The sequence below is a fragment of the Lichenostomus cassidix genome, chromosome 6, assembly GCF_008360975.1.
Source record: "Lichenostomus cassidix isolate B80296 chromosome 6, HeHo_3.0, whole genome shotgun sequence".
NCBI lineage: Eukaryota > Metazoa > Chordata > Aves > Passeriformes > Meliphagidae > Lichenostomus > Lichenostomus cassidix.
Window position 1 is genome coordinate 12,752,462 of NC_139487.1, and position 24,416 is coordinate 12,776,877.

Here is a 24,416-nt window from a genome sequence, read left to right on the forward strand (position 1 = left end):
GACTCATTTAAGCTGCAGTATTTAAATGCCAGGACAAAAGAACTATCCACGTAACCAATACTTGCTGAAGAGAGAGGCTCTCAGACTTGTTTCTGGAACAAAGTTGGCATGCGGTTGATCTCAGACAGGGTCTACTCAGCGCGGCTGACTGCTAAAGTGCTGCTATATCAGAAGATGACTTTTATCTTTCATGAACAGTTAACATTTTTAAACCTTGCCATCTCTTTCCTCCCTCATTGCCCTCTTCATGTTCACTCTTCCCTTTACCCCTCCAAGACCAGTCACCGATGTCCTATGAATATATTTAAGATGTTGCCAGAATGTGTTGCTTTGCTGTTAAGCAGAAGACTTACAGCCACAGTGCATCCTGCTGAGAGTCACTTCAGGGTGGGTGGGGGGACAGGTGGGGAGGAGGCTGCTACTCTCAGGCTGAAATCAATATCCATTGCTAAGCCTTTGAATAAGCATTCAGCTCTGAAGAGCAACAGAAACAATTATAACAGACAGATCATCACCCCTCCAACCCCAGCTTCCCTGCAGCTTTTGGCTGTTCTGACTGCAGACTTACTTTTTGTGGAGAGAGGACCCTTGAAATTTGACTATTATGAGCCAAATCCATCTCTTTCCTCTCCTGCCTGCTATGCTAACCCTTTGGAAGCTGGATGTGTATTGTAGTCTCCCCTTAACATCTGCTTGGCTGGGGAATGCTAGTCAATGAAAACTTAAATTCTCTCCTGCCAAAGTCCCAAGCATGATGGACTGGGGCTGAGATCCTGTCCACCCCCACCCCAGTGTTGGCCCAGGACAGTATTTCACTAGCAAAGGGATTGTCTGTACCATCTTCCTCCTGCTGTTCTCCCTGAAGACAGTATGTTGCTGATGGCTTATGAATTGTTCTGTAAACTGGAGAAAAGTTGAGGCTGGGGTGAGAAGGAAAGCTGGACATTGCTCCTATCTTTCCATTCCTTCTCCCCTCAGAGAGACTGTAGCTGTGTACTGGAAGAGGGAGCTGTCAAAAACTTGGTGGAGCTCTCAAGAGAGTGGAGACACTACAGAAACATTCAGTCCATGACAATAAGATTTTGCCTCACTTGAATGAGCAAATGCACGCCCTGGAGATGGTGGTTGAGTAAAATAAGTGTGGCCTTGAGGACAATCACTGCATTTTGCAGTGACTTCAGGTCAGTTCTGCAGCATTTCTGGGGCTGGCTTTGCTAGAAGGTATTGAGAGTTTTTGGTGTGCTTCTCTAACCTGTGTGCTGCATTGTCGTTTAGGGACATGGGCTGATTAGTCCTTTTGCTGATAGCTGAGATGGGTCTTTGCTTTCTAGCTGAGACTTCTGCAAATTGTCATTGTTTAAAAGACAAAACTAGCCCTGAAGATGAGGTACATGAGAAACAATTCTGCATGTCTCTGAACTAGACAGAGGTCTGGGTGAAAACAGCTCTCTTCACAGACCTGGGATGAATTGCAGCTGGCCTGCATTTAGATCAGAAAAGACTGTAAATCAGTCCCTGGCCATTCCAGGTTTAGGCCCAGATCTTCTGCTGTAGGCCTGGAATAATCTCCACTGCTTTATTGGGGAGTTGCTCCAATCCCACAGTAGGAAGTCAAGGTCCTTTTTCTCTGGGCTGGAGGGGTTTAAACAGGCTTTGTTAACACTCTCTGAACTTGGTAGATGGGATTGTTTTATAAGCTTCTCTCATCAACTTCACTTTGCTGGGGAAGCAGTTGCATTGTTTCTAATTGCTAGGGATGTACTTTTTCCACCTGTGAAATCTAGCAAGGAGCTGGTCCAAGAGTCCCCAAAGAGCAATCCAGAGGGCTTGAATAATTTAGGTGACAGCTAAGACAGACAAGAAGGGAGTGGAGTTACAGAGAAAGGCAAAGCTGGTTCTTGGGGAGTACCTAGTGCATTTCCTGAAGCATGTGGGCAGCAGTGTTGAGCATCTTAGAGCATGTGATGACACTCCTCTTTTCTGTTTGAACTATTACTGTAAAAGAGTCAAACAGGTTAATGACTCTGTTCAGATAACACTGACAGAGTGACTTATCTCTTCAGAGTTATATAAATAAGTTCTGAGTCACAGTGTTCATCCACAACTAATTTTGGCACTAATTTTTAAGTCCAAAAAAGGCTGTTTTCGGCTTTCAGGCAGCTCTACATATCATGAATACTGCAGTCCCAAAGCCAAAGTGGCAAGGGAGCAGAGAGAATCAAAGTTTACATCCCAAACTTTGCTTAGTTCAAGTTCTGAGTCTTAATACTATTTGAACACTGTCCCTCTAAGATCATGTATTACAAGGTCTGCAGCATGGCTGCATATCAGCAAGGGTTTATATGACCTTGGGTGAAGATCTAATAATTATTTTTCTCAGTTTGGTCATACTCTGTCTCTTACATTTCTGTTACTGTAGCAAACAATGGTCTGTTATTCCAGCTGCTGAAGGCTGCAGAGCTTCCTAATATTTTAATTACATCTTTGTGGCCAAAACCTACAAGGATGTGTTGTATTTTGCTAGTTGAGAGAATCTGGGAGACCTGGCAGACTGGCTGGCAAAACACAAGAGACACCACCACTGCAGATTTTTCTTGATTGTCCTAGCTCTGCTGCTCTATGCTGCTATTATGTTGGATGTTCAAGTGGTACCATACTTTGTACTCTGCTGTATAGAACTGTTTAAGGTACATTTAGCAAGCAACTGCTGAAATCCATTTTTGGCACATGGTAAGAGAGGGGTGTCACCCTCAAGAAGGGACTGTGTGTGGGTACTTCATACAGGACTGCAGAAGGGTGAGGATTCCTACCCCACTCCCCAAGTTGTACAGATTTTCTGATAGCTAAGAAGGAAACTGAAGTTAACTGATCTAACTTGAACTTGAAACTGCCACAGCCTGACATTTGGTGGTGTTTATTGTGCACCCAGGGAGGAGCAATCTGGTAAGTAGATCTCCCAATGTCAGAAGAAAGTGGCTTTTTCAAACTCCCTTCCCCTCCCTTAGGATATGTGTGCATGTGTGTGTATGTGTGCGTGTGTGTGCAAGAGTGCATGTGAGAGAGAGGTTTCAGCATGAACAGGATGGATAATCCCTCAACCAGATTGGAGTAATTGCAGAGTTTATAATGAAAATAACTAGAACATGCCTGCTGAAAGGAGATAAAAAAGGGCTGGAAGTGTCTGTGGGCTTTAAGTGTTGCACATCGCTTTGAAATGAAATACCTCTGCTGCGTAGAGATCGGCACTTCTCCCCCAAGTAGGAAGCTCATGCTATCCTTCCACCTTGGACTGTGGGATGGAAAGTACTGGAGGTGTGGGACATTCAGAGCAGGACAATCTGTTGTGGCCACACCATCCTCCTGCGTGTGACTCCTTTGCAACAGAGCACAGTTTTGCTGCAAATATTTCTCGTCCTCAGAGGAATACAGCTTGCTTTTAAATATGCAAATAGAAAATGGCATGAAGGAGTTTGCAGTGAGATAACTTCTACATCTGTCTCCTCTGGAGCAGCTTCCTCTGCTCCCTGTTAACATTCAAGGACAGACACATCTGCTGTTGGAACAGAAGGATTCAGGTGACAAGTTGAGAAGTCTGTGATCATCAGAAACATTGAAATGCTTTACACTTGTTTCTAAACTGGAAGCTGACTTGGACCACCATGCTCTACCTACCCACCACCTGCTCCTGCTCCAAAGGATCCTTTTTTCTTTTTCTTAATTTTTTTTGAACACTGAAAAAGCTGGAGAGTATCATGTACATTTCTCCACTCCCAGGTATGTGTATCTACCCCTTCCACGTGTCCCTTCTTCAGTCTGAGCAGAGCTACAGGCTTGGTTATGAGATTTTTGGCACCCCTGCTCCCATGGGAAGCACCTCTCTAGTTTTGGCTCTTGCCTAACTTTGTCAGCTTCCTTAAACATGATTTTAGATCTGCCTTTTGTGGCTTATTCCTAAATTCACTGGGAAGGGGCAATATTTGCATTTGATAAATCACAAATACTAGTGGATCTCCCTAGCTAGAGACGGAACAAGAAGGAACATCCAGCCTTCCTGCTGCAGGCTTGCTCTTAATTGTGGGAGATGACCCGACTGGTTGAAAATTTAGGAGGGTGTGGGGATGGAGATGGATCTTTACAAAAGTGGGGACAGTACTGAAAATAGATCTTTTGGCTTGTGCAGTTGACTGGGGAGAGAAGAGGTTTTCTATGAGCACATCAGAAGTCATCAGGATGTGATCAAGTGAGGCCTCCAGCTGTTGAACTTGTCAGTTGATGCCCCTTTTAGGATGTAGTGGAGGCATAAGGAGAAAGGGATGGTCTAAACTACACTTGCCAAGGGAAGAATGAGCTTTGCCAGGGTCTCCAAGTGGCATGCATGATGCATCTGACGTGCTGAGCTTTGCCCTACTGTTCCCTCCAAAGCGATAAGCAGCAGCTTCCCAGAAGGAGAGGGGGAAACAGCACATGACCCAGCTGTCCTCAAAGAAGGTCTCCATATGAAAGCCCTCTGTCCTGCTGGCAAATCCCTACTGGATTGATTGGCATGAGGGAGTCACAGTCTTTCTGCCCCCACTTTTAATACAGAGGTAGAAGCAGCCAGTCCCTTGGGTGTGTTCCTTCTCCAAAATCCCAGTAGTGGGTTGAGAGGAATGGCTGCCTGCTGAGACTGAGCATTTGGCTTCTCTTCCTTTCCCCCCTTACTCCATTTTTTTAAAAGATGAGATATAGCCAAATTACTGGCAAAATCCCCAAAGCAAATCCCCAGGGGGAGCCTTGGCACACTGCCAGAATAGATCATCCTTTGGTCAGAAAACCCTTCCCATGACTTTGTGCTTGCTCCCAAAGATCACTGGGCTTCCTCATATCCTGTCCAGCAGATAACCCATGGGAGTTGGCAACACTGGTTGATCCTTAGGCATGTTAAGATGATACTCTGAAAATGAGAGGGATTGTGATGTACATGGATATGCAACAAGCCCTTTAGATACTACAGTCAGCTACTAAATTAGTCCCCTTTTTAAATAGCCTATCACCTTAAAAGATACCCTGATTTCTGCTCAAGCAGGAGCCAAGTGCAGCTGTGGCCAGAAAATCAGCATGAAATACAAGTCTTCATCGCAGAGCAGCTCTGCTCATACCTGCACGATGAATAACAATTTGTTGCCTACACAGGCAAAGTGTTTTAACCTCCTGGCACTCAAGCACTGGTTTACATCTGAGCAAAACTCCACATGCAGGAGGCAGGCCAGTGGGCTGTTTGCAGTGGCTTTTACAAGGAGCTACCTGTGAGAATTTTGGGGCAATTCAGTGTGAAAATCTGGAGGTGCTTTTGAGTGTAAAACTTTGCTTTTGGCTACTTTGTGTTTATCATGCGAGGCACTGCAGGGCTCAGCCTAGCCCCAGTTTTAGCATGGCAGAACAATAGTGAGGACCTCAGCAAAGTGTATTTTGTCCCGTTTCTTCCCGTCATTTTCCATCACTGCGTTTAGGAGAGCTGTGTGCCTGCCAGGCCAGCCTGTGCATCACTCTGGCCTGCTCAGGCTGAGGTGGCTGTGGAAGTGGGAGAGGTGAGAAAGAACATGGTTTCTCCAGAGTTTTCTGTTTGTTACTCTGCTATATTTGTTATCTGGATTCTTAAGTAATGAGTGCTTTGAATTTTGTGATTATGTTACGGTGATGTGTAGTTAATGTACTAATGTTCACTTGAGCTAGGATCATGGTAACAGTGTGGTTTGTTTTTTTTTTTTAACTGTTCAGAAAATAACTTAAATACAAATACAAAAATTAAGCTGTGAATCTCTCCTGTTTTCCTTTTGGGGGAAAAGACACCATCAAAATATCAATCCTATACTTTCCTTGAGCCCCATGTGTGTGTCACACTTCTGCTACACATGCACTGAACACAGTATCTGCAGTGTGAACACCTGGAAGTGCTGAAAGGTGGATGGCTTTGCCCCAAGCCTGAGGTGGATGCAGCTTCACAGGACACACAGAGTCTGCAGTAGCCAGTCCCACCTCAGAGCTGCTGCTTGTGGATGAATGCAGCATAAAAGTCTGCCCTGGCAGTTGGAAAAAAACACTTATTCCTGAAACCACAGCATATTTTTTAATTAACAAACTCCCCATTCATAGTTAATGGCCTCTGGCTGGGGCAGATGAGTCCGCCCTGTAAGCCAGAGGGTGGATATGACTGAAAGAGAAGAGATGGAGCTGTCCTGCCCATTAAAAAAGTGTAGGGGGAAAAGCTATAAAGACTTTGTGTTTTTCTGGGTAGTGTTGCAAGATCCTGGTAAGAGAAGCACAAATTTGTTTTATAAGCTAATCAGAATCCTGCTGTTCAATAATGAGTGAGTAATTGACATATCGCAGCACCACCACGCAGTTCCATGGCTGGTGATGCTGCCATGCTTATGGCTCACCCGAATCAGAACGCAAGCACCCTTGCCCTCAGAATACCTTCCTCTTAAAAGTGCTCCTCGGATAGCAGCCTTGGATCGCTCCATTTTATTTAACAGCCCCTTTTAAAACAAAGGCCACCGCAGTTTTAAGATCCTGACTCCGGGGGTGGTCAGAAAACAAACAAACCCCTGCACTCCCAACATCTCTCTCCCTGCTGGCTCCATTCTTGGGAGCCAGCGGGGGACTGGAGATTGGGAAGGCTCCTGCTTTTCTGAAGTGCTGGGAGCAGGATTCTTGTCACTTCCAATCTCCTTCTCTCCTTGTGACAGGGTTTCCAGCAGCCCTGTGCTTTATTTGGCAAGGCTTTGGTGCATATATGTATGTTTTTGTGTGCACACATACATATTTAACATATTTACACATAAATTTATATATTTACACAACTTTAACTTTCTGTTCCCTCTCTGCTATTTCCTCCCATCCAATAATAGATTTGGAAGAGGAGTTGCAGCGGCAGGCTTCATCCATTGTTTTGGATTGGTCTGTAATACAGAATGCAGCTTGATTTTAACAACCTGTGAGTGCCAGCACACACAAATGAGACCCATTCCATATTCACAGTCCCAGGTGTCTGTGTGCACCCAGATAACACACATACTGCCCACTCCCAAGAGAAACAGGTCCTACTTGCAGGTTATTTCTAGATGGTTTTTAGATAGTCCTTCCCCTTCTTCTCCTTGGTGTTTAAATATTAGAATCAGGGTCTTTATTCCAGATTTCTTGGACTGGGATAGTGCTTGTCCTGCAGGACATGAGCTGGAAAACTCCCTGGAAATCTGGACTCATGTCCAAAAACTCAAGTACTAAAGAGAGTTTGAGAAAGAAAAGCAATCTCAATTGTAAATTTCCACTGGAAAAGAATGAACAGCTTATCTTAAATAGATTCAGTGGTTAATTACCCTTTCTGTTTAAAAATGTGTGCCTTATTTCCACTTCAAATGAAGGAGGAAAGTAATGTTTGCCATAGCTTCAAATTAACAGTGTTCGATCAACCTACAGCTTTAAAATGAAATCTTCTCTTGTTTGGTGGTTTTTTATTATTATCTTGTATACATGCTTTCAAGAGTATAGTAAGATACTTTTTGCAAAGGGGGAATTGGCTAGTTGCGATTAGCTAGGCTAGAAAGAAAGTAATTCTTACAATAACTGTTTAGGATGAGTTTAGCAGTTGGTGGTTTGAAGAGGATGACGAGCTCTCAGGAGAGGAGGCAGTGTGGCCAGGGAAACAAAAAGCCCTAAGCAGACAGACATGCTGTAGAGCTGCTGTGGATTTCTGTGGGTAAGCTGTCCATCTGCCTTGGGGGTAAGGGCTGTGCCTGGCTCCAGCAGTGTCCTGGCCCCTTTTGTCCAAAGGCACTGTGGCAGAGCTCCCTGTGCAATGGCACACGTGTCAGTACCCAGGATGTGGAAATTATTCAGTGTTTTGTAGGAATAAGATCCCACTTCTAGGCTTCAGAGCTCTGGATAGCTCTGCTTTTCCAAGTGCTCAAGTTGCTTCACAGCCAGCAAATACACTGCTCAGGACCCTGTCCCAGGAGGGGCTGCTGGAAGAGAACATACAAGAGGAGAAATAAGCTGCTGCTTGCTCTATCCCATGCAGTGGGGTGCAGCCGTCAGAGATAGCCTGTCCCCTTTGCCAGCTGATCCATGCCAGCAGTGCATGTCTGTGAGTAGCAGCCACTTTGCTTTACCCTAAGAGAGCTCAGACACACATTCATTATGTCCCCAAGAGAGAGACTCTTTTTTTCTCCTCCATGTTACCTTCCTTTCCTGTGCTTTCTCTCCAAAATGATTTGCTAACATGCACCTGGCTGGTAGGAGCAGGTAGAAATCTCCAAACCAGAGAGGATGCTGAGCTGTGGGGCTGATCAGCTGGGAGCCACTGAAATTGGATAAGGAATGTGAGCAGGAAAACCTGGACTTGAAAAAGTCTCACCTGTACAGGTAAATAGCCTGCCTGCAGATAGAGAAGTCAGATGGGCTTTCCAGTGCAGCAAGGCAGAGACAGCACCCTGAGCAGTGCTTTCACTAGGGACAGCACTGACTTCCTTCTGGAGGCCACTGTGGTTTGCAGAAACTAAAGCCCCTGGTTAACATCACACAGCTGATGTGTCCAAAACTCCCTGTCCCACGCCCAGAACACCCTACTGGCATTTACAAAGGCTGATCCAGGCAGGTTTGTCTTCCCAGGGGCAGTAAGGCAGGGAGGCTGCCAGACCATCTCTGCTTCTGCAGCATCAACTCCAAAAGGGCAGCACTGGCAAATGGCTCTGACCTTCGGAGTGGCAATGATGTCTGTGAGGAGCTCTGCCTGCTCTGCCTGTGCTGCCAAGTTCCCTCTCCTCCAGTGCAGGGAAAGGGGTCAGTGGCTGCTAAGCAATGCATCTTTTTGCCTTTGTATAAGCTGCTTATTGCTTCCTTGTGGAATTTATCTTGTTTGGACTAGATGGTGCTGGGCAAGCCCCAAGAAGCAGCACTAAATGCCACAGCCTCTCCAAGGGATTTCTCTCTCATCTTGGAAAAGGGGACAAACTTCCCAATGGGGAGCTGTCAGCTCAGGGGAAGCCCTCAGGTCTCCCAATAGCTTCTTCATCCTCCTGGCTGAAGGCAGGAGCAGCTCCACCTGCTGCACTGCCTCTCCCAGTTCTCCTGGGTTTCTTGTGCTCCAGGCACTGTGTGTCAGATGCCTTGAGAAAAGGAGATGCATGAGCATCCCACGGTGTGAAGTGCTGGAACAGGGACAGCCCCAGTGCTGTGTCTGGAGTCTGGGGCAGCAGTGAGGCAAGAGTGGAACAGGAGCTCTGGGATTGGTGTTGGGCAGGGATAAGGGTGGTTTATGGGCTCACAGCTACTTTCCCAGCCATGGGAATGTTTTACCCAGGGATTCCTTGCATGGAGGCAGAGGAGGAATGCCTGTAAAATGTGGAGACAAGCTCCCTTGCAGCTCAGAGCAGAGGCTGTTTCTCACCAGCCCTTGTCTGTCATGTGCCACCAGCACCGGGTCAGGTCACAGGAGTGTCTCCAATTAACCCAGCCCCCTGGTGACCCTTAATTGGCACTCCAGGCCTTTCTCCTCCTCCTTCTTGCTCCACCACGTGTTTCTCACCTCTGCATCTGCTGCTAAGCCTCTCCTCCCAGCATCCTAGCCACTGCTGGGAACCAGTGAAAATAACCCATAATTACTCCCTAAATCAGGGCAGCAGCCATCCCCTGGCTTGGAGCCGTGTCCTGAGGACATCCCTGCTTGGTCCCCAGCATCAGGCTGTGTGGCAGGAGGAGGGGCTGTGGCTGCAGGGATGAGCACGGGGCTTGGGGATGCATTTGGGCTTCGGTGAAGAGGAGCTGGGAATCTCCAGGAGGGTTTTATGGTAGGTACTTGCTGGGAGAGTACCACGGTGGGGTAGAGATGGCTGCTGCTGTTTCCTCTTTGCAGTGCCTTTTCCAGAAACCACTGGACACATTTAACCCTCCACATGCTGCTCCCAGGGATAAGCCATGTACCTGAACGACCAGAGCTAGAGCATGGCTGCAGGACACAGCATGGCCTGGTTCATCACCCTGCCCCTGCCTTGCTGCTTTGCCCTGTCTTAGCAAGGGCTTGGGGTGAATCCTGAGCATGTTTAGGGCTGCCCTGCAGCACTGCAGCTGCTTTCGGCATGGCTGGGACCCACAGGCTGCATGTTCTCTTGCCAAGTCATCTTACCTGTGGGCATGTCCAATAAAATGGATCTTCATCCTGCTGCTCTGGGAACAAACCAGGATCATCCCCAGAAGGACTGTGGCTCCAACAGGTCTCCCCAACTGTAGCCCTGTCACCAAGGTCTCTGAAGCCACCCAGCACACCTGCACAAAGGTAAAGGTGATGCCTTGATCTACATGTGGAGAAACTGAATCTGAGCAAGACACAGGAGCTGTTGAGCAGGGGCCAGCCCTGGGAAAAGCTGAAGACTGGAAGGCTGGAAAGGGCTGGTGGCTGGGGGAGAGGGCACAAAGCTTTCAGGAGGAGCTGGAGGCTTGAGGGCACCAGAGCTGGAACCTACATGGGAGAATGTGGTGCCTGGGCTCTCCATCACCCCAGACAGCCTGGCTGGGGCTGGCATGGCAAGTGTGGAGGTGTCCATGGGGCTCTCCCAGCTCTGCTCCGCTTTCCTGGCCCTGTGGGACTGTCCTGAGTGGGGCCAGCCTGACGGGACCTGTCCCTTTTAAGCCCCTCGAGCTGTTGCCAGCCGTGGCTTAGTGGGGTCCCCATCCTTTCAACTGGCTGTTCGGCAAATTAAGAGCTTGCTATTAGGCTGCTAATTAAAGGCACTTCATTAGCAGCAGGGGAGGCAGCTCCTGGCCGCAGCAAAATTAGATTCCTCTGAGCTGCCATGAGCCAAGTCTCTCCTCTCTGGGGCTGGGGGCTGTGGCCCTCCGTGTCCGGGGAAGGCAGCTGCCCTGAGCCACGGCCGTGTGGCTACCACCCTCCTCCCGAGCGCAGGGGATGTGGCACATTACCCCACGGTGGGAGAGGGGCCGGAGGTGATCGGGGTGTTGGATGATGTGGGGCCACCCCTTTGCCGCCCCTTCACCTCCCCTTCAGGGGGTGTGCAGCGGTGTTGCCCCGCTTACGGCTCCCGGGGTCAGCCCCGTTTAGAGGGGACATGCGGGAGCTCGCAGCGCTGGAAGGGCATCACGTCGGTGGTTCCACTGTCCCCAGGCTTGGCCGTGACCCTCAGCGGGCTGGGCAGTCCGGAGGTGCTGCCCCTGCCCCCGGCGAGGGGAGAGGCTCCCGGACTCCTCCTCCGGCCGCTCAGGCGCCTCCAATGAGCCCCGGGGGCGCCTGGGCTGCCCTGCCCTGCCCTGCCCTTCCCTGCCTTCCCTTCCTCACCCCCTCCTTCTTCCATCTAAAAATGGGAGAGACCAGCCTGGCTGCCGGACCGGGGCTGCCTTCCTCCCCCTCTCCTTCTCCTCCCTCCCCGCGCTCCGCCTGCAGCCTCGCCCCGCGGCCCGGCGGGAACATCACTGGGGTGAGCATCCTGCGGGCAGGGAGGGCTGACCCATCCCTGCTTCCCGTCTGCCTTACGGTGTCCCTGTCCCCCTCTAGCCTCTGGCCTGACACCCCCCGGCCTGACATCCCCCTCCCCTTTTTCCCGGCTTAGGATTCCTGGTGGGATTAGGGGGGATTTGCTGTGCGTGAGCCGGGAGCGGCTGGGTGCTGCGAATCCGGCTACCGTGCGGGGGGTGCCGCAAGGAGGGCCCGGCTGTGGGTGCTGGGGAGCGGGGCTGCTCCCGGGGGACGCAGGCTCATCCCTGCAAGCCCCGTGGCTCCGGGGACATTCGCTGCTCCGGGGTGCAGCAACAAGGGGTGTCCCTGCAGCTGAGGGTGCTCTGAATGCTCCTGGGCGCTCCGATCCCGGGGTGGGCTGGGTCAGGGCTGCAGGGTGGTTGTTCCCCTGCAGCCACCGTCTCCCCGCAAGAGGACCCCCAGCAGCCAGAGCGGGAGACAAAGGTGTTGGAGGGGGCGAGGATTTAGGATGTGGGTGCATGCGGTGTTTTGGAGTGGGCTGGGACCTTCCGAGGGGACCTTTCAATGGTATTGGGCCACTCGCAGCAGCACCGTTTAGCTGCTCCATTGAGGGAAGGGGATAGGTGTCCCTCCCTTCTCCGCCAGCCTCTTTCCATCTTCTGCCTCTCCCAGCTGGGGGAAGGGGTGCCCAGGTCACCCAGGCTGGGTCACCACCACGGTAAAAAACCTCACAACACAGCCACAAGACCAGCCACGGGGAAGCTGGATCAGCTGGGCTGGGTGCTGGGCACTGGCATGATGGAGTGGTCAACACACGATTCCATTGCACTGGGGTCTTTGCTCTGGGCCAGGTCATCGCTACTGGAAAAGGAGTGGTGACCCAAGACAGTTCCTGACACCTTGGCTCCTGGCTCTGCTGGTCAGGGCAGTGCTGATCCTTCCTCCTCTCTCCCAGCCACTCACCTTCCCCCTGCTGTCAGTCACCCTTCTGGTGTCCTTTGGCTCCTCCATGCTCTATGGCTACAACCTTGCTGTGGTGAACTCTCCGGCAGAGGTAAGGGATGGGCAGCCTCTCTGGGAGCAGGGGAAATGGCTCTGCATCCGTCCCTTGGACAGATGTCAAAACACTAAGCAGTCACCCAGAGGAATGGCATGGGAGGGACATGGGAGTCCATGTTCATGTACACCAAACTGGTCCCCCCAGGAAGGCAGGGGCTGGAAAACTGGCCACAAGCCCCCTGCTTCAGTTCAAGCTCTGTCTGTGGTATCTCTAAGATGTCCTTAAGCCCCTCAGGTTCTGAGACTCACTGAACAACCGCATCAGCACATCTCAGTCATCCCCAAACATGTTCTGCCCTGCATCTCCTTTAATGCTGTTAAAGCCATGGTATTGTCCCTATAGATCCTTTCTTACTTTGTCTTGCCCTTTGTCCCAACGCATCTGGTGCCTGTGTGTGTCTCTGCCCTGCAGTACATAAAGGCTTTCTACAATGCCACGTGGTCCCAGCGCTATGGACACGGGCTGGCCTCTGGCCCCCTGACCCTCCTCTACGCCCTGACTGTCTCCATCTTCGCCCTGGGTGGGCTGGTGGGCTCCTTGCTGGTGGGGGTGCTGGTGGAGCAGTATGGCAGGTAAGGGTGTTAGAACATGGACAGGGGGGTTGAGAGGTGGGATGGGACTGGAGGAGCTGCCCTGCTGCCTGTGTCTGCCAGGAATGGTGCTCTGAGCCGCAGCGCTCTCCTCGTCCTCCTGGCCGGAGGCTTCATGGGCTTCAGCCGGGAGCTGGGATCCCCCGAGATGGTGATCATCGGCCGCTCCATCACGGGGCTCCACTCAGGTGGGTGCTGCCTGGGCTGTGCACAGCCCTTTACCATGGCTCCATCCCCTACAACCATTCCCGGGGGATGGAAAAGACTTCATATTCCCCACAGGCTCAGTGGAGGGGTTCTCTGGACAGCCAGGGCCACCTCCAAGGCCATGGGGTACCTATCGTGGATGATGCTGGACATGGGAGGAGGTGGACGGAGGGTGTGTGTAGGTACCCTTCTCCCCACTGCCTCTGCCATCTCAGTCCCTCCTGTGCTCCCTAGGTATCTGTCTCAGTGTGGTGCCCCTCTACCTGGGAGAAATCGCTCCCAAGAACCTGCGGGGATTCCTGGGCCTCATGCCCACCCTCTTCATCTGCCTGGGGGTTTTCTCTGCCCAGGTACTGGGCCTCCCAGAACTGCTGGGCAAGGTGAGCACAATAGCCCAACCCACACCTACTGGACCCTGCTCAGCCCTTCCCATGACATGGCCCATTTCAACTCCTCTCAGGACAGGTTCTGGCCCCTTTTCCTGTCAATGGTGGTTGTTCCTGCCTCCCTCCAGCTCCTGCTGCTGCATTGCTTCCCTGAAAGCCCTCGGTACCTGCTGATAGAGAGAAATGACATCTGTGGGGCCACCAAAGGTGAGGGGATATCCTGGTGGAGACTGGCTCTAGGAGGCACTGGGTGCTTCTCCAAGGTCTTCCAAGACCAAGGTGCATCCTCATGACATTCTTCCATACCCAGACCTGACAGCTCACCACAGTTCTGATGGTTCAGCCCTTCTGTCCCACCTGGTTGTGCCACAGCATTTCCATGGTGTCCATCACTGTGGTGTGAAGCTTGTTCCCGTTTCCTATGGATGCCCAGCCCCACAGGAGGCTGCTGGGGAGGCTGGGCCAGGGTAGAGCCAAGCCCCTACCCTGTGCCATACCTGTGAGCATCCATCCTGTGTCCGTGACCCCCACTGTCCCCACAGCACTGCACCGGTTTCTGGGAACGCCCGATGTGCAGGATGTGATCGAGGAGATGAAGGAGGAGCAGCGGTCGCTGTCCTCCATGGAGATGGTGTCAGTGTGGCAGCTGCTGCGGGACCGCTCTGTGCGCTGGCAGACGCTCTCGGTGGTGGTGCTGAATGCCGGCATGCAGCTCTCGGGCATCGACGCCGTAAGCCCCGCCTGGTCCTCGCCCCAGGGCACAGCTCTGCAGACGCTGAGCTGAGACCTGGCAGCTCATTTCATCCAGTGCCCCATGGCTCCATCCCCTGGCTCACGCTGTGTCCCCTCCTCGGCAGATCTGGTTTTACACCAACACCATCTTCGAGAACGCCGGGATCCCTGTGTCCGAGATCCCCTACACCACCCTGGGCACCGGCACCATCGAGATCATTGCCGGGCTGATCGGGGTGAGTGATGGACGGACAGATGGACACGGCCCCTCCATGCCAGAGCCCTCTTGCCAGCTCCCAGCGCCATCAAACTGGTGGGGGGATTGAGTGGATCCCCAAATATTATCTATGCCACAGCACAGCCCCTTTTCTGGGGAGAAAAGGGTTTGGCATGGAAATAAGGATGGGAGATGGGATGAGACAGTCAATTCAGGAGTCACGTCTAGGAGTGGTGGGATAAATTTAGGGTAGCAGGGAGGTTGAGGAGAGATGGCAGGCAAAGAGCAGGTTGGAGATGATAGAGGGGACTAGAAGTTCCTTCTGGCTCTCTCTTTCATTGTCCCTCTGTTAGCGGAGCCACATGTCCCCATTTCCCCCACCAGCCAAGTGCTGGCCTGGCCCCAGGCTAGCAGCCCTGGCCCCCCCAGCCAGCCCTCATTTAGCTGGAGAGTTAGCACTGGGCCAGGCAGATTTATGGCCCTTGTCCCATCTGCAAGTGTCACCCAGGGCCAGCCCAAGCCACCCGGCACTAAATCTGCTCCCTGACAATTACAGAGATGGATGGGGGTAGCTGCTCCCAGAAAACAGGGAACGAGTGGGGGCTGCTCCCCTCTCCCATAGCCCAATCTAGAGCAGAGGGGGGTCCCCTTCCTCTTAGAAGGCTACCCCCTTCTCCCCTCCCCTGTCTGTGGGGTTGTCCCAGCCCCCCAGCACTTGCCCAGCGCAGAGCCAGATTGCTTGGGAGCAGCCCCACAAATGGCCCCCGATGGACATGCCGAGATTGGTTATAAAATTACAGGCATTTGTTCTGCTGTCAATACCCTGCCTGCTCCCTCTGCTGCTGCTCCGCCTGCCCACGCCCTGCTGTGCCCACTGCCCCACAAACACCCCGTGCCCAGCCCAGCACCTCCACCTGGCACTGGTGCCAATGTAGCTTCACAGTCACCCCAGCCAGCCCTGACCCTGCACCCAAATGGGGCTCTGTGGGACTCATCTCCTGCCCCATGCATACTCACCCCTGTCACCTTCTGTGCCCCACCTCCAGCCCTGGAGCTCTGAGCTGGGATTGCCCCGATCCCCAGGTGCCACTGGGAGCATCTTCCCACCTTCAGCTGGATCTGGGGTTCAGGGGTGCTCCCATCCACCTTGGAGCTCCCCGACACCTCATCAGTCTCTGCTCTCCCCCGGCAGTGCCTCACCATCGAGAGGGTGGGCCGGCGGCCCCTCATCATCATCGGCTTCTGTGCCATGGGTGTCTGCTCAGCTGGCATCACCGTGTCCCTGCTGCTGCAGGTAGGGCCTGGCCACTGCCACCCCCTGGGCCACTAGCTGGGGCCAGTTGATGGAGGGATGGGTATCATCCTGGGGGAGGAAGCATGCATGGAAAGGAGGTGAGCTGGCTCTCCCAAGTCGTGTTTTCTCTTCAAAGTTAAAGGTAAATTTAGCATCACCACCACCACCAACAACAACAAAAAAAGAAACACAAATCCATATCAGAAAAATACTGCTGCTTCTGGTAATTTTTTTGCAGAAATAGTTGTTCCCAGGGAGGCAGATGTGAAATGCCAGGGCAGGTGGAGGGTCCTTCTCCTGCTCTCTGCTTCCAGAGGATGCTCCCATGGCTCTGGGGATACTGCAACATCATGAGCTGCTGAGCTTGGCTGAGGCTGACCCTCACCAGCTTTGCCCCTTTGCTTGTCTGCATCTCTCCAATGTGTCCTGTGTGGCCACTGTCCCCAAGGGCCACAATGGAGCCAAAGGCAGGCAAGAGGCCGTGTCCCAGGGCTGCTGGGTGTGAAGCTCAGGAGCAGCCCCCAGCAGCACCCCCAGCCCAGTGTCCCCTCGCAGGCTGCCCTGCCCTGGATGCGCTACGTCAGCGTTGCCTGCGTGGTCGGCATCATCGCTGGCTTCTGCATGGGACCAGGTGGGTCTGGGGCAGGGAGTGGGGAGCAATGGGGTGTGAATGGGATCCCCAGGGGACCAGTGGGATTTGCAGGCAGGTGACAGAACCCAAGCCTTGCCCCTATACCTGTGGCCAGGCCCTGGTTTGTGATGCTGTACCTCCAAGTGAAACCCCAGCACAAACCCCTCCAGCCCCACACATGCCCAGGGCACACTCTACCTCTTCCTTCTGGTCTGTGCTCCAGGCCCAAGCACAGTGAAAGCCCAGGCAGCCTTCCCCAGACCTCTGTGGAGGTGTCACCACTCCCATCACAGTGCAGCTGGTGAGAATCATCCCGCCCTGATGATTCTCCAACAGCCAAGAGTGAAACCTGGACTGGTTTACCCAGTTGATGTATTAGCAGAGCTCTTAACAGATCTATAATTCATCCTCAGCCCAGACTTTATTCACTGTAATTACATCTTTAATTAGGATTTTAATGGCTCATTGTTCACAAACAATGATGAATAGGAGTTTTAAAACAAAAAAAATATATATCTCTGTTCTGGGTGAGCTGTGAGTAAGAGTCCATCAGGGGCTCCACTCCTCCCTCACTTCTTACACTTGTTTTTTGGTTCATCTTTCCCCTTCATCTATAAAGAGGGCCAGCCAGCCCTGTCCCAGGCAGCTGGGACCCCAGGCATGTCACCATATCAAATACAATCCCTTGCCAGATTCCCACGTGTCTTGGAATGTACTCTGGACCTCGGATGATGCCCTCCAGCACAGGGACAGTCCTGGAACCCAGGGCTTCCAGCTCAGTGACACGTGGCTGGAGAGGCTGAGTCCTTCCAGGAGAAATAGCCACAACCTGTGTCCTTTTTTCAGTCCACTTACAAGTTGGCTTGGGAAATCACTTCCATGCATTCTGGGTTGTTTCATCATACATGGAAAAGTGGGTTGGAAAATGACATTTCTGTGTCCTGCAGGAAATTCTGACGCTTGGAAAAGTGGTTGCTTCTTTCCTTCTTAAATCAGCCACAGTGACAACACAAACTGTTTGATAAAATGAAGCTTTCTAAACTGTTTTGATCAAGGGAGTCTGGAAAGGGCATTATGGAGGGTGCCAGGAAGATGATTTTCCATGCCTGTGATCTCTATGAGATTTAATATATCAGCATTTAGAAATATTTTTGTAAAATGAAGATCCACGTGAAATGTTCCACCTTTACTTTGACTCAGCATGAAACTTTACAGTTATACAATTTGTGGACCTGGCCTGAGCACCAGCAATGTGCAGGTGTGGTATGTCAGGGGGACATCACCCTCCCCCGAGACATGTCCCAAAGGGACACCGAGGGCAGGACACTGCTCCACCACACTCCCTGTCTCCTCCAGCTCTGCCAGCACCACCAGCTTGAGCCATGAGCCTTGCTGGGCTCCAGCCCTTTGGCCACAGGACTGAGGTGGGCAGAACCTGTTAACCCCAGGGGTACCTGGGTCAGCCTGTCCCCCATACCCTTGATCTGTCCCCTCTCTCTGCAGCTGGTGTCCCCTTCCTGATGACAGCTGAGCTCTTCACGCAGTCACACCGCCCAGCTGCCTACATTGTGGGAGGTTCTCTCAACTGGCTCTGCAACTTCACTGTTGGCTTCATCTTCCCCTTCTTGCAGGTACCAGTCCAGAGGGGCCCTGGGAGTTGGAGGGGATGGACACAGCCCTGCTGCTCTCCCAGGATGGTGTGCCAAGTCAGGGGTGCCTGTGCTCCTGGCTCAGCTCATTGCTGGCCAGAACCAGGTCGGGCAAGGGTGATGGGAGGGGACACTGCCTCACGCCATGCCCAGTTTGGGAGCACCTGGCTCTCTGCCTCACCCTGCTCTTGTCCCCAGATGTCAGCTGGTGCCTTTTGCTACCTGGTTTTCTGTGGTGTCTGCCTGCTGGTGGCCCTGTATGTCTACATCATCATCCCCGAGACCAAGAACAAAACCTTCATGGAGATCAGCCACATCTTTGCCACGCGCAGCTCCATCCTCTCCGTCCCAGCCCGTCTCATTGGGATGAGGAAGCTCGATGGCTATGGGGCTTTGGAGAGCAGCTCCCTGGAGGGCTCAGGCTCCAGCCTGCCCTGATTGTAGTGGGCTGGGGGATGGGGATAGTGGAGGAGGCTCAGGGCTGGGGAAGGATGTGGGGGTCAATTTGTTCCAACCTGGTCATCTCTGGGTCTCCCAGGACATCTCTCCATGGCACAGCCTGTGCCCAGGATGAGCCCCACTGATGCACCAGGGTTGCTGTGCATGACCCGCATGCTGAAAGAGATGTCCCCACAGAGACGAGGGGACCTCCCGAGGCAGGGGGTTCTCATTGCTCCTGGGTGTGGCACCTTGCCAAGAGCTGCTGGCATGAGCTGTTTAATAAAGAGTGTTGCCACCAGAGCCATCGTTCGGCCAGTTCAGCCTGGAATGGCAGCAAGCAGGAGTGTGCTGGAATGGGTGGGTGCTTCCCCAGTGCCAGGGAGGAGCAGAATGGGAAGAGAAGCTTGTTTTCCTCCCCACTGTGACTGGCAGAAAAGGTCAAAGTCTCCCCACATTTCCTGGGAAGGGTGGTCAGGATGCCTCCCAGGCTCTTGCATCTCACCCCAAGTTGATCATGCAAAGTTGGAGGCTGTTGCAGAAGGGGCATAGAGCAGCTCTGAGCTGGGGGTGACTGTTTAGCCACTGTGCCTCTCCACAGACTGCTGGAAGCCCTTGATGCCTGGCCTTGTCTGCTGGCCCCACCAGAGTGCTCCTACAGGAACCCTACACACTCTCAAACTCCCTGGAGGAAAAAGGAGATCTACGATACAACCACGTCCCTTTACTGCACCCCATGAATTGCTGTGACCCCAAGGTTCTCTCCAAGCAGGATCTCTCCCACCTGCATCCTCTGCCCTGAATCCTGGCAGCTGTGTTTGGAGGGAGGGGCTGTCCTGTGTCCCAGGACCCTCACAACAACTCCCACAAACACCATGGTACCCCATAGGGTTCCCAGACCCTCCAGTTTGCAGGAAAACTACAACATTTTGTTCTGGTGGGAGGTAAACCCAGGTGCTGGGGAGGGCTGTGTGGCCAAAACCCTCTCATGCCAATGCAAACATCATCTTGCTGCAAATAATTTAGCCTTTTCTTTTTTTCCAGTTTCCCTCCCCATGACAGGTCCACAGCTTGGGTGTTTGGTGCTTGTGGTCACTTGGTGAGGAGTCCACCCTTCCTGCATCCCTTGGCAAGGCCTCAGGGTGCCTCTGGGGGTGGATGGGCACTGGACCTGTAGGGACAGGGGCTGGGCCATACTGCATCCCCAGTGCCTGGTCCCATCCCCTCCATCCTCAGCCACCAGCTTAGGGCTCTCCTGCATCTTGAGTCATTTAAAGGACATCAGTCAAAGCAGGGTCACAGCTCGGCAGCATCAGCCGCTTCCCACTCCGCCTCCCTCCCGACTCGCTGCTCTCGGCAGCAGAACAGAGCGGTAAATATGTGCAGCATTACATATGTATAATGGAGTGTAAATAACCCCAAAAAGTGCATTGTAAATAGACTCCAAGTTTATCCTTTATTAATGAGGCACTGAGTGCCCTGCTGTTTTAGAGCAGCGAGACTTTGATAATATCAAAACCTAAATTACACTTGTGTCTCTCATTCCCAGCAAACGACAGCATCATTTCAGGCCTCTTTGCCACTTGTATTTATTTATTCTGGTATTTATCTATCTCTCCCACCCAGCATGTGGGGCGGCTTGGAAGATGCCCCCTGCCCTCCATGTGGGAGGCAATGGCCCCCCTGGGATCAGCCCCCCATTCCTGGGGTCCTGGCACAGCCAAGGAGTCTGAATGTTGCCTTATGGACAAGGACTGTTCTATGGGGCCAGTGAAGTGTGGCAGACCTGGGACATGTGGGGTCAGGACCCATTTCTGTCAGGGTTTCAGACACCACCAGAGCCAGAAGTGCCCTCTTTCTAAGGACTGGGGGTCACTTGCAAAATTCTATGGTGCCTTTTGGATGTGTTTCCTCCTGGGGACCCATTTGAGGGTACCATGTCAAAAGATGTGTCCATCCTCTTTTCCATCAGGACCTGGGGGTGAGGAAACCCCATGCTCATGGAACACTGGCAACTCATTGAGTTTTTCTGAGGCTATTGGTGCAAGATCTCCCTTTGGGGTTTTCAGTTCAAGATCACTCTTTGGGGTTTTCAGTTCAAACTGCCCTATACCACGGACCTGGTACTCTTGCAAAAGTGGGATGTGGGCTTCGTCTCCTCTTGTCTTGCCAGGGATGCATTCCAAGCTGCTCCACTGCAGGCTTCTCATGAAGGATATGGCTGGGTGAGCTCTGAGCTGCTTTTCCACACCCAAAGCTGCTTCTTCCCCATGTCAAAATCCAGTTCCCTGGATTGAGGTCTCCAAAAGCACTGGCTCTGCTTGGTGAGGATAAGGCTGTATTCTCTAGCAGTGTCCAAGAAGACCTCGAAAGACTGGAAAAGGTGCAGAGAAGACTCTGAGGAATTACTTGGACACCTGGAAATGCTGCTGATCCTCTTAAGGTTTGCAGAAACGAAGGTGGTTTTCTCCAAATGCATAAATGCCTTCTCCTGATTGCACAGTACTAAAGGGTGGGTGAGTTCAAGTGCTGAGGGGTGAGTTCAAGGGCTGGGGCTCAACCTAGGACAATCCAGAATGGGAAAGAAGACCCTGGTTTGAACTCTCCTTTGAATATACTTTGAAGATGCTTTGAATGGGGCTTCTCAAGGAAATGGTCATGGCCCATCACTGGACATCTGCAGATCCTGCATGGAAGCTCTCTAGGAGCTACCTGGCTCAAGGTGAATGGTCTCATCCCAACTAGGAAGCTGATTAAGGCTTGCTGGACACACCCTGGTGCCCCTGCACAATCACTGGGGATTGGTGAGGGCAGAAGTGGCCCAGCACCATGGTCAGACAAGCCACAGAGCATTGGGACCCTGCCAGTGCCCTCAGGCCTTTGGCTCCAGCAGGGATGGGCCCCTGGGGATGGATCCTGAGGGTGGATCCTGGGGGCCACCAAGCCTCTGAGGCTGAAACCTTCTTGCACTGGTTTCACCAGGTGTTCTAACAGCAAACTGTCCCTGTCACTGCAACAGGGATGCCTTCACTCCCCCCAGATCTCACCTGGCTGCAGAGGCTCTATCAGGGACAAGTTTTGACTGAGGTAGGTTCCTGCATGCTCTGCCAAGAGGCCAATCACATCCTGGGCTGCATCACAAGAGGTGTGCAAGGGCTTCACTGGATAAAGGGGCTGGAAGAGGCTGGGGAGGGACTTGTTACAAGGACATGCTGTGATAAGACTAGGGAGAATGGCTTTAAACTGACAGGGTAAGTTTAGATCAGATATTAGGGAGAAATTCTTCACTGTGAGAGTGTCAAGGCACTGGCACAGGTTGCCCAGAGAAGCTGTGGATGCCTCATCCCTGGAAGTGCTCAAGGCCAAGTTGGCCAAGTGGCTGCCCTAGACCCATGAGCACTGCTCGCAGTAATAACTGCCAGGACACAAGTCACCCAGAGGGAAAAGATTGCACCCCCAAAATTAGGAAGCCCCCCAAATGGTGAAACACCCTCATCTGATTTGGCAGAGCAGAGGAATCTTTCAGCAGCATCCCAGGGCATCTTCTGCCTGGGAAGGGTGATTTCATTCAGGAATGAGTCCTCTTGGCAGCTTCTTTTGTTTTTCCTTTGCCTGGTGTTGCCAGGAGTCTCCCAGTGAAGGGAGTAAGGACACACAGGCAGTGCTGGTGTGCCCATCCCAGCTGTCACAGCCCTATGGACACTTTTGTGCTATGGTAAACCTGGCTATCTCCTGGCTGAAAGTCATCCTTCGGCAGGGCCTCCCCAGGCTGAGCTCACAGTTCTCATGTCCTTAAAGTGTAGAGCCAGCTCCAGCCTGCAGTTCTTACAGACTCTGATCAACTGAGTTTTTTGCAGGTAAAAATCTAAAACGGGTGATTTTTTTTTACTGTGTTCTGGGTAACAGGCACTCAGCTGAAACCCAGCACTTCACAGGGGTTGTGAACAGTGATTCATTTATTTTAAAAGCCTAAAATATTTCCTTGGCATCAACCATACCCACTCAACTTCTTTAAAAAGAAATTATATAGATATAGATATAGATATAGATTATATATATACACATTTATTTATTTCTATAGATATTTCTTTTTATATATATATATGGAACAATTTTAACAATTTGGAGGGGGGGGGAAGTGTTTGTTACCCTATGAGAAATATCACAGTTCTGTTTGAATGCCTGCAGGCCCATGGCTGGTGCTCTGCAGGTCTCCACAGCAGTTGCAGGGTGTCAGGGCTGGCCCAGGCCGGGTGGCCGGAGCTAGGGTGCCCAGCACAGGGTGCACACCAGCAGATGGCACTCCCAGAATTTATTGCTACAGCAAGCTGCCTCTCGGAGAGCAGTCATGTAGGAGATGTCCTATTATATGGGCAGTTGACTTTAATAGTCATTGTGTGCTTAAAGCACAGCAAAACAACAGTGGGAAAAAAAAAAAATCCCCACTCCACTTGGATGGCCCTTTTCCCCCCAGCCCTGCTAGTCTATTTGTACAGTAAATTAAAAATATGAATCACTTCTCTCTACTGCCTCCCCAAACACTCATCCTGTCAGGCTCTGTGTTGTCTTCATTTGTATTACCTTAATTTAATGTTAATTATGTTCTTCATTTACAAAGAACAAGCATTTACACTCCCTGTCTGGGGATTTTCCACACTCGCGGTCTCCACAGACGGGGAGGAAGGGGAGCGGCGGAGGCAGCGGTGCCGGGAGGAGCTGTTCCAGGGCCGTGGGAACGGGGGGAGCGGGGTGCCGCCCCCCGAGCCAGCCGGTAACGATGAGCGCTATTGCCTTTCGATTTATGAAACCGTATCGCTGCCTCGGCTTAAATCCCCCCTAATAAATCCTTTTTAAAAGGTCCTCGGCCAATGGAGGGCAGTGATTTATGGCGGGGAGCTGGAGTGGAGGGAGGTTCGGTGGCATGGTTTGCTGCCGGGGGGTTGGGGATGTCACAGGGTTGGGAGCCTGACCACTGCTGGGCAGTCCTAGGAAAATTTCCTGCACACCTTTTCCCTGATGTCTGCAGACTTGTCAGTGATGGGATGGCCTGTAACCACAGCATGGATGAGGACTGCAAGTCCCTGCTCCATGCCTCAGTTTCTCCATTAACACCTGGAGATGTTAACTACCCCTTCCCAGCTTTACCTATCCTCAGTGCTCACCAGTGAGCCAAATTTTGGGGTGCACTAAGAGAGATTACTTATGGCGGGGTGGATGTGTGTGTGCAGGAGTGTGTGTTCATGTGCACACACATAAAGGACCCAGAGCTCTAAAAAACCCCACACCTCACCCCAAACCTGACTTCCCCATGCACAGAGCCTGTGAGTGGAACTAGGAAGGACAGAAGAGAAGAAAAAGAAGAAAACAATCAAAGAAAGTGTTATGAGCTTTCCTTGGCTATGGGATGTGTGTTCCTCTTCACAGCCTGCCCTTGACCGTCCCTGGGATGGGGGATATGGGGTGAAGGTTCTGTGCACAGCCACATTTTCAAACCTTGAGCCCCCTGTCTGCACTCAGCAGGGTTTGAGCACTGCCCACACCTGCCTGCACCCTGCCATTGCCTGTTCTTCTGGCACCATGTCCAGCCACAGGTCAGGAACATCAGGAGCTTTTCCCAGGGAACCTGAGGATGGGATTTGAGCTGAAGAAGAAGCATGTTTGTCCCCATTTGTGTAAGAACCCCTGAAGTCACATTTTGCAGAGCAAATCGGGGTTGTACCAGTACATCGTGGGAGCTGGGTAGAT

At 52.0% G+C, this 24,416-nt stretch overlaps 2 protein-coding genes across 7 annotated transcripts in view; both read left to right on the forward strand.

Moving 5' to 3' along the window:
- BTRC (beta-transducin repeat containing E3 ubiquitin protein ligase) overlaps positions 1 to 5,796 on the forward strand; it is a 120,129-nt gene extending 114,333 nt beyond the window's left edge. For all 6 annotated transcript variants that reach the window (XM_085064994.1, XM_085064990.1, XM_085064995.1 and 3 more), the window contains one exon: positions 1 to 5,796. The gene's annotated coding sequence lies outside the window, so the exon portion shown is untranslated.
- A 5,468-nt stretch (positions 5,797 to 11,264) lies between these two features.
- Positions 11,265 to 18,974, forward strand: LOC146435229 (solute carrier family 2, facilitated glucose transporter member 5-like). The gene is made up of 12 exons (XM_085064997.1): positions 11,265 to 11,468; positions 12,423 to 12,521; positions 12,939 to 13,099; positions 13,181 to 13,305; positions 13,559 to 13,704; positions 13,785 to 13,917; positions 14,253 to 14,440; positions 14,568 to 14,678; positions 15,852 to 15,953; positions 16,509 to 16,584; positions 18,088 to 18,215; positions 18,432 to 18,974. Exons 1-12 carry the CDS (start codon positions 11,265 to 11,267, stop codon positions 18,669 to 18,671), a joined length of 1,713 nt encoding a protein of 570 aa, XP_084921123.1. The 3' UTR covers positions 18,672 to 18,974.
- The last annotated feature ends 5,442 nt before the right edge of the window (positions 18,975 to 24,416 follow it).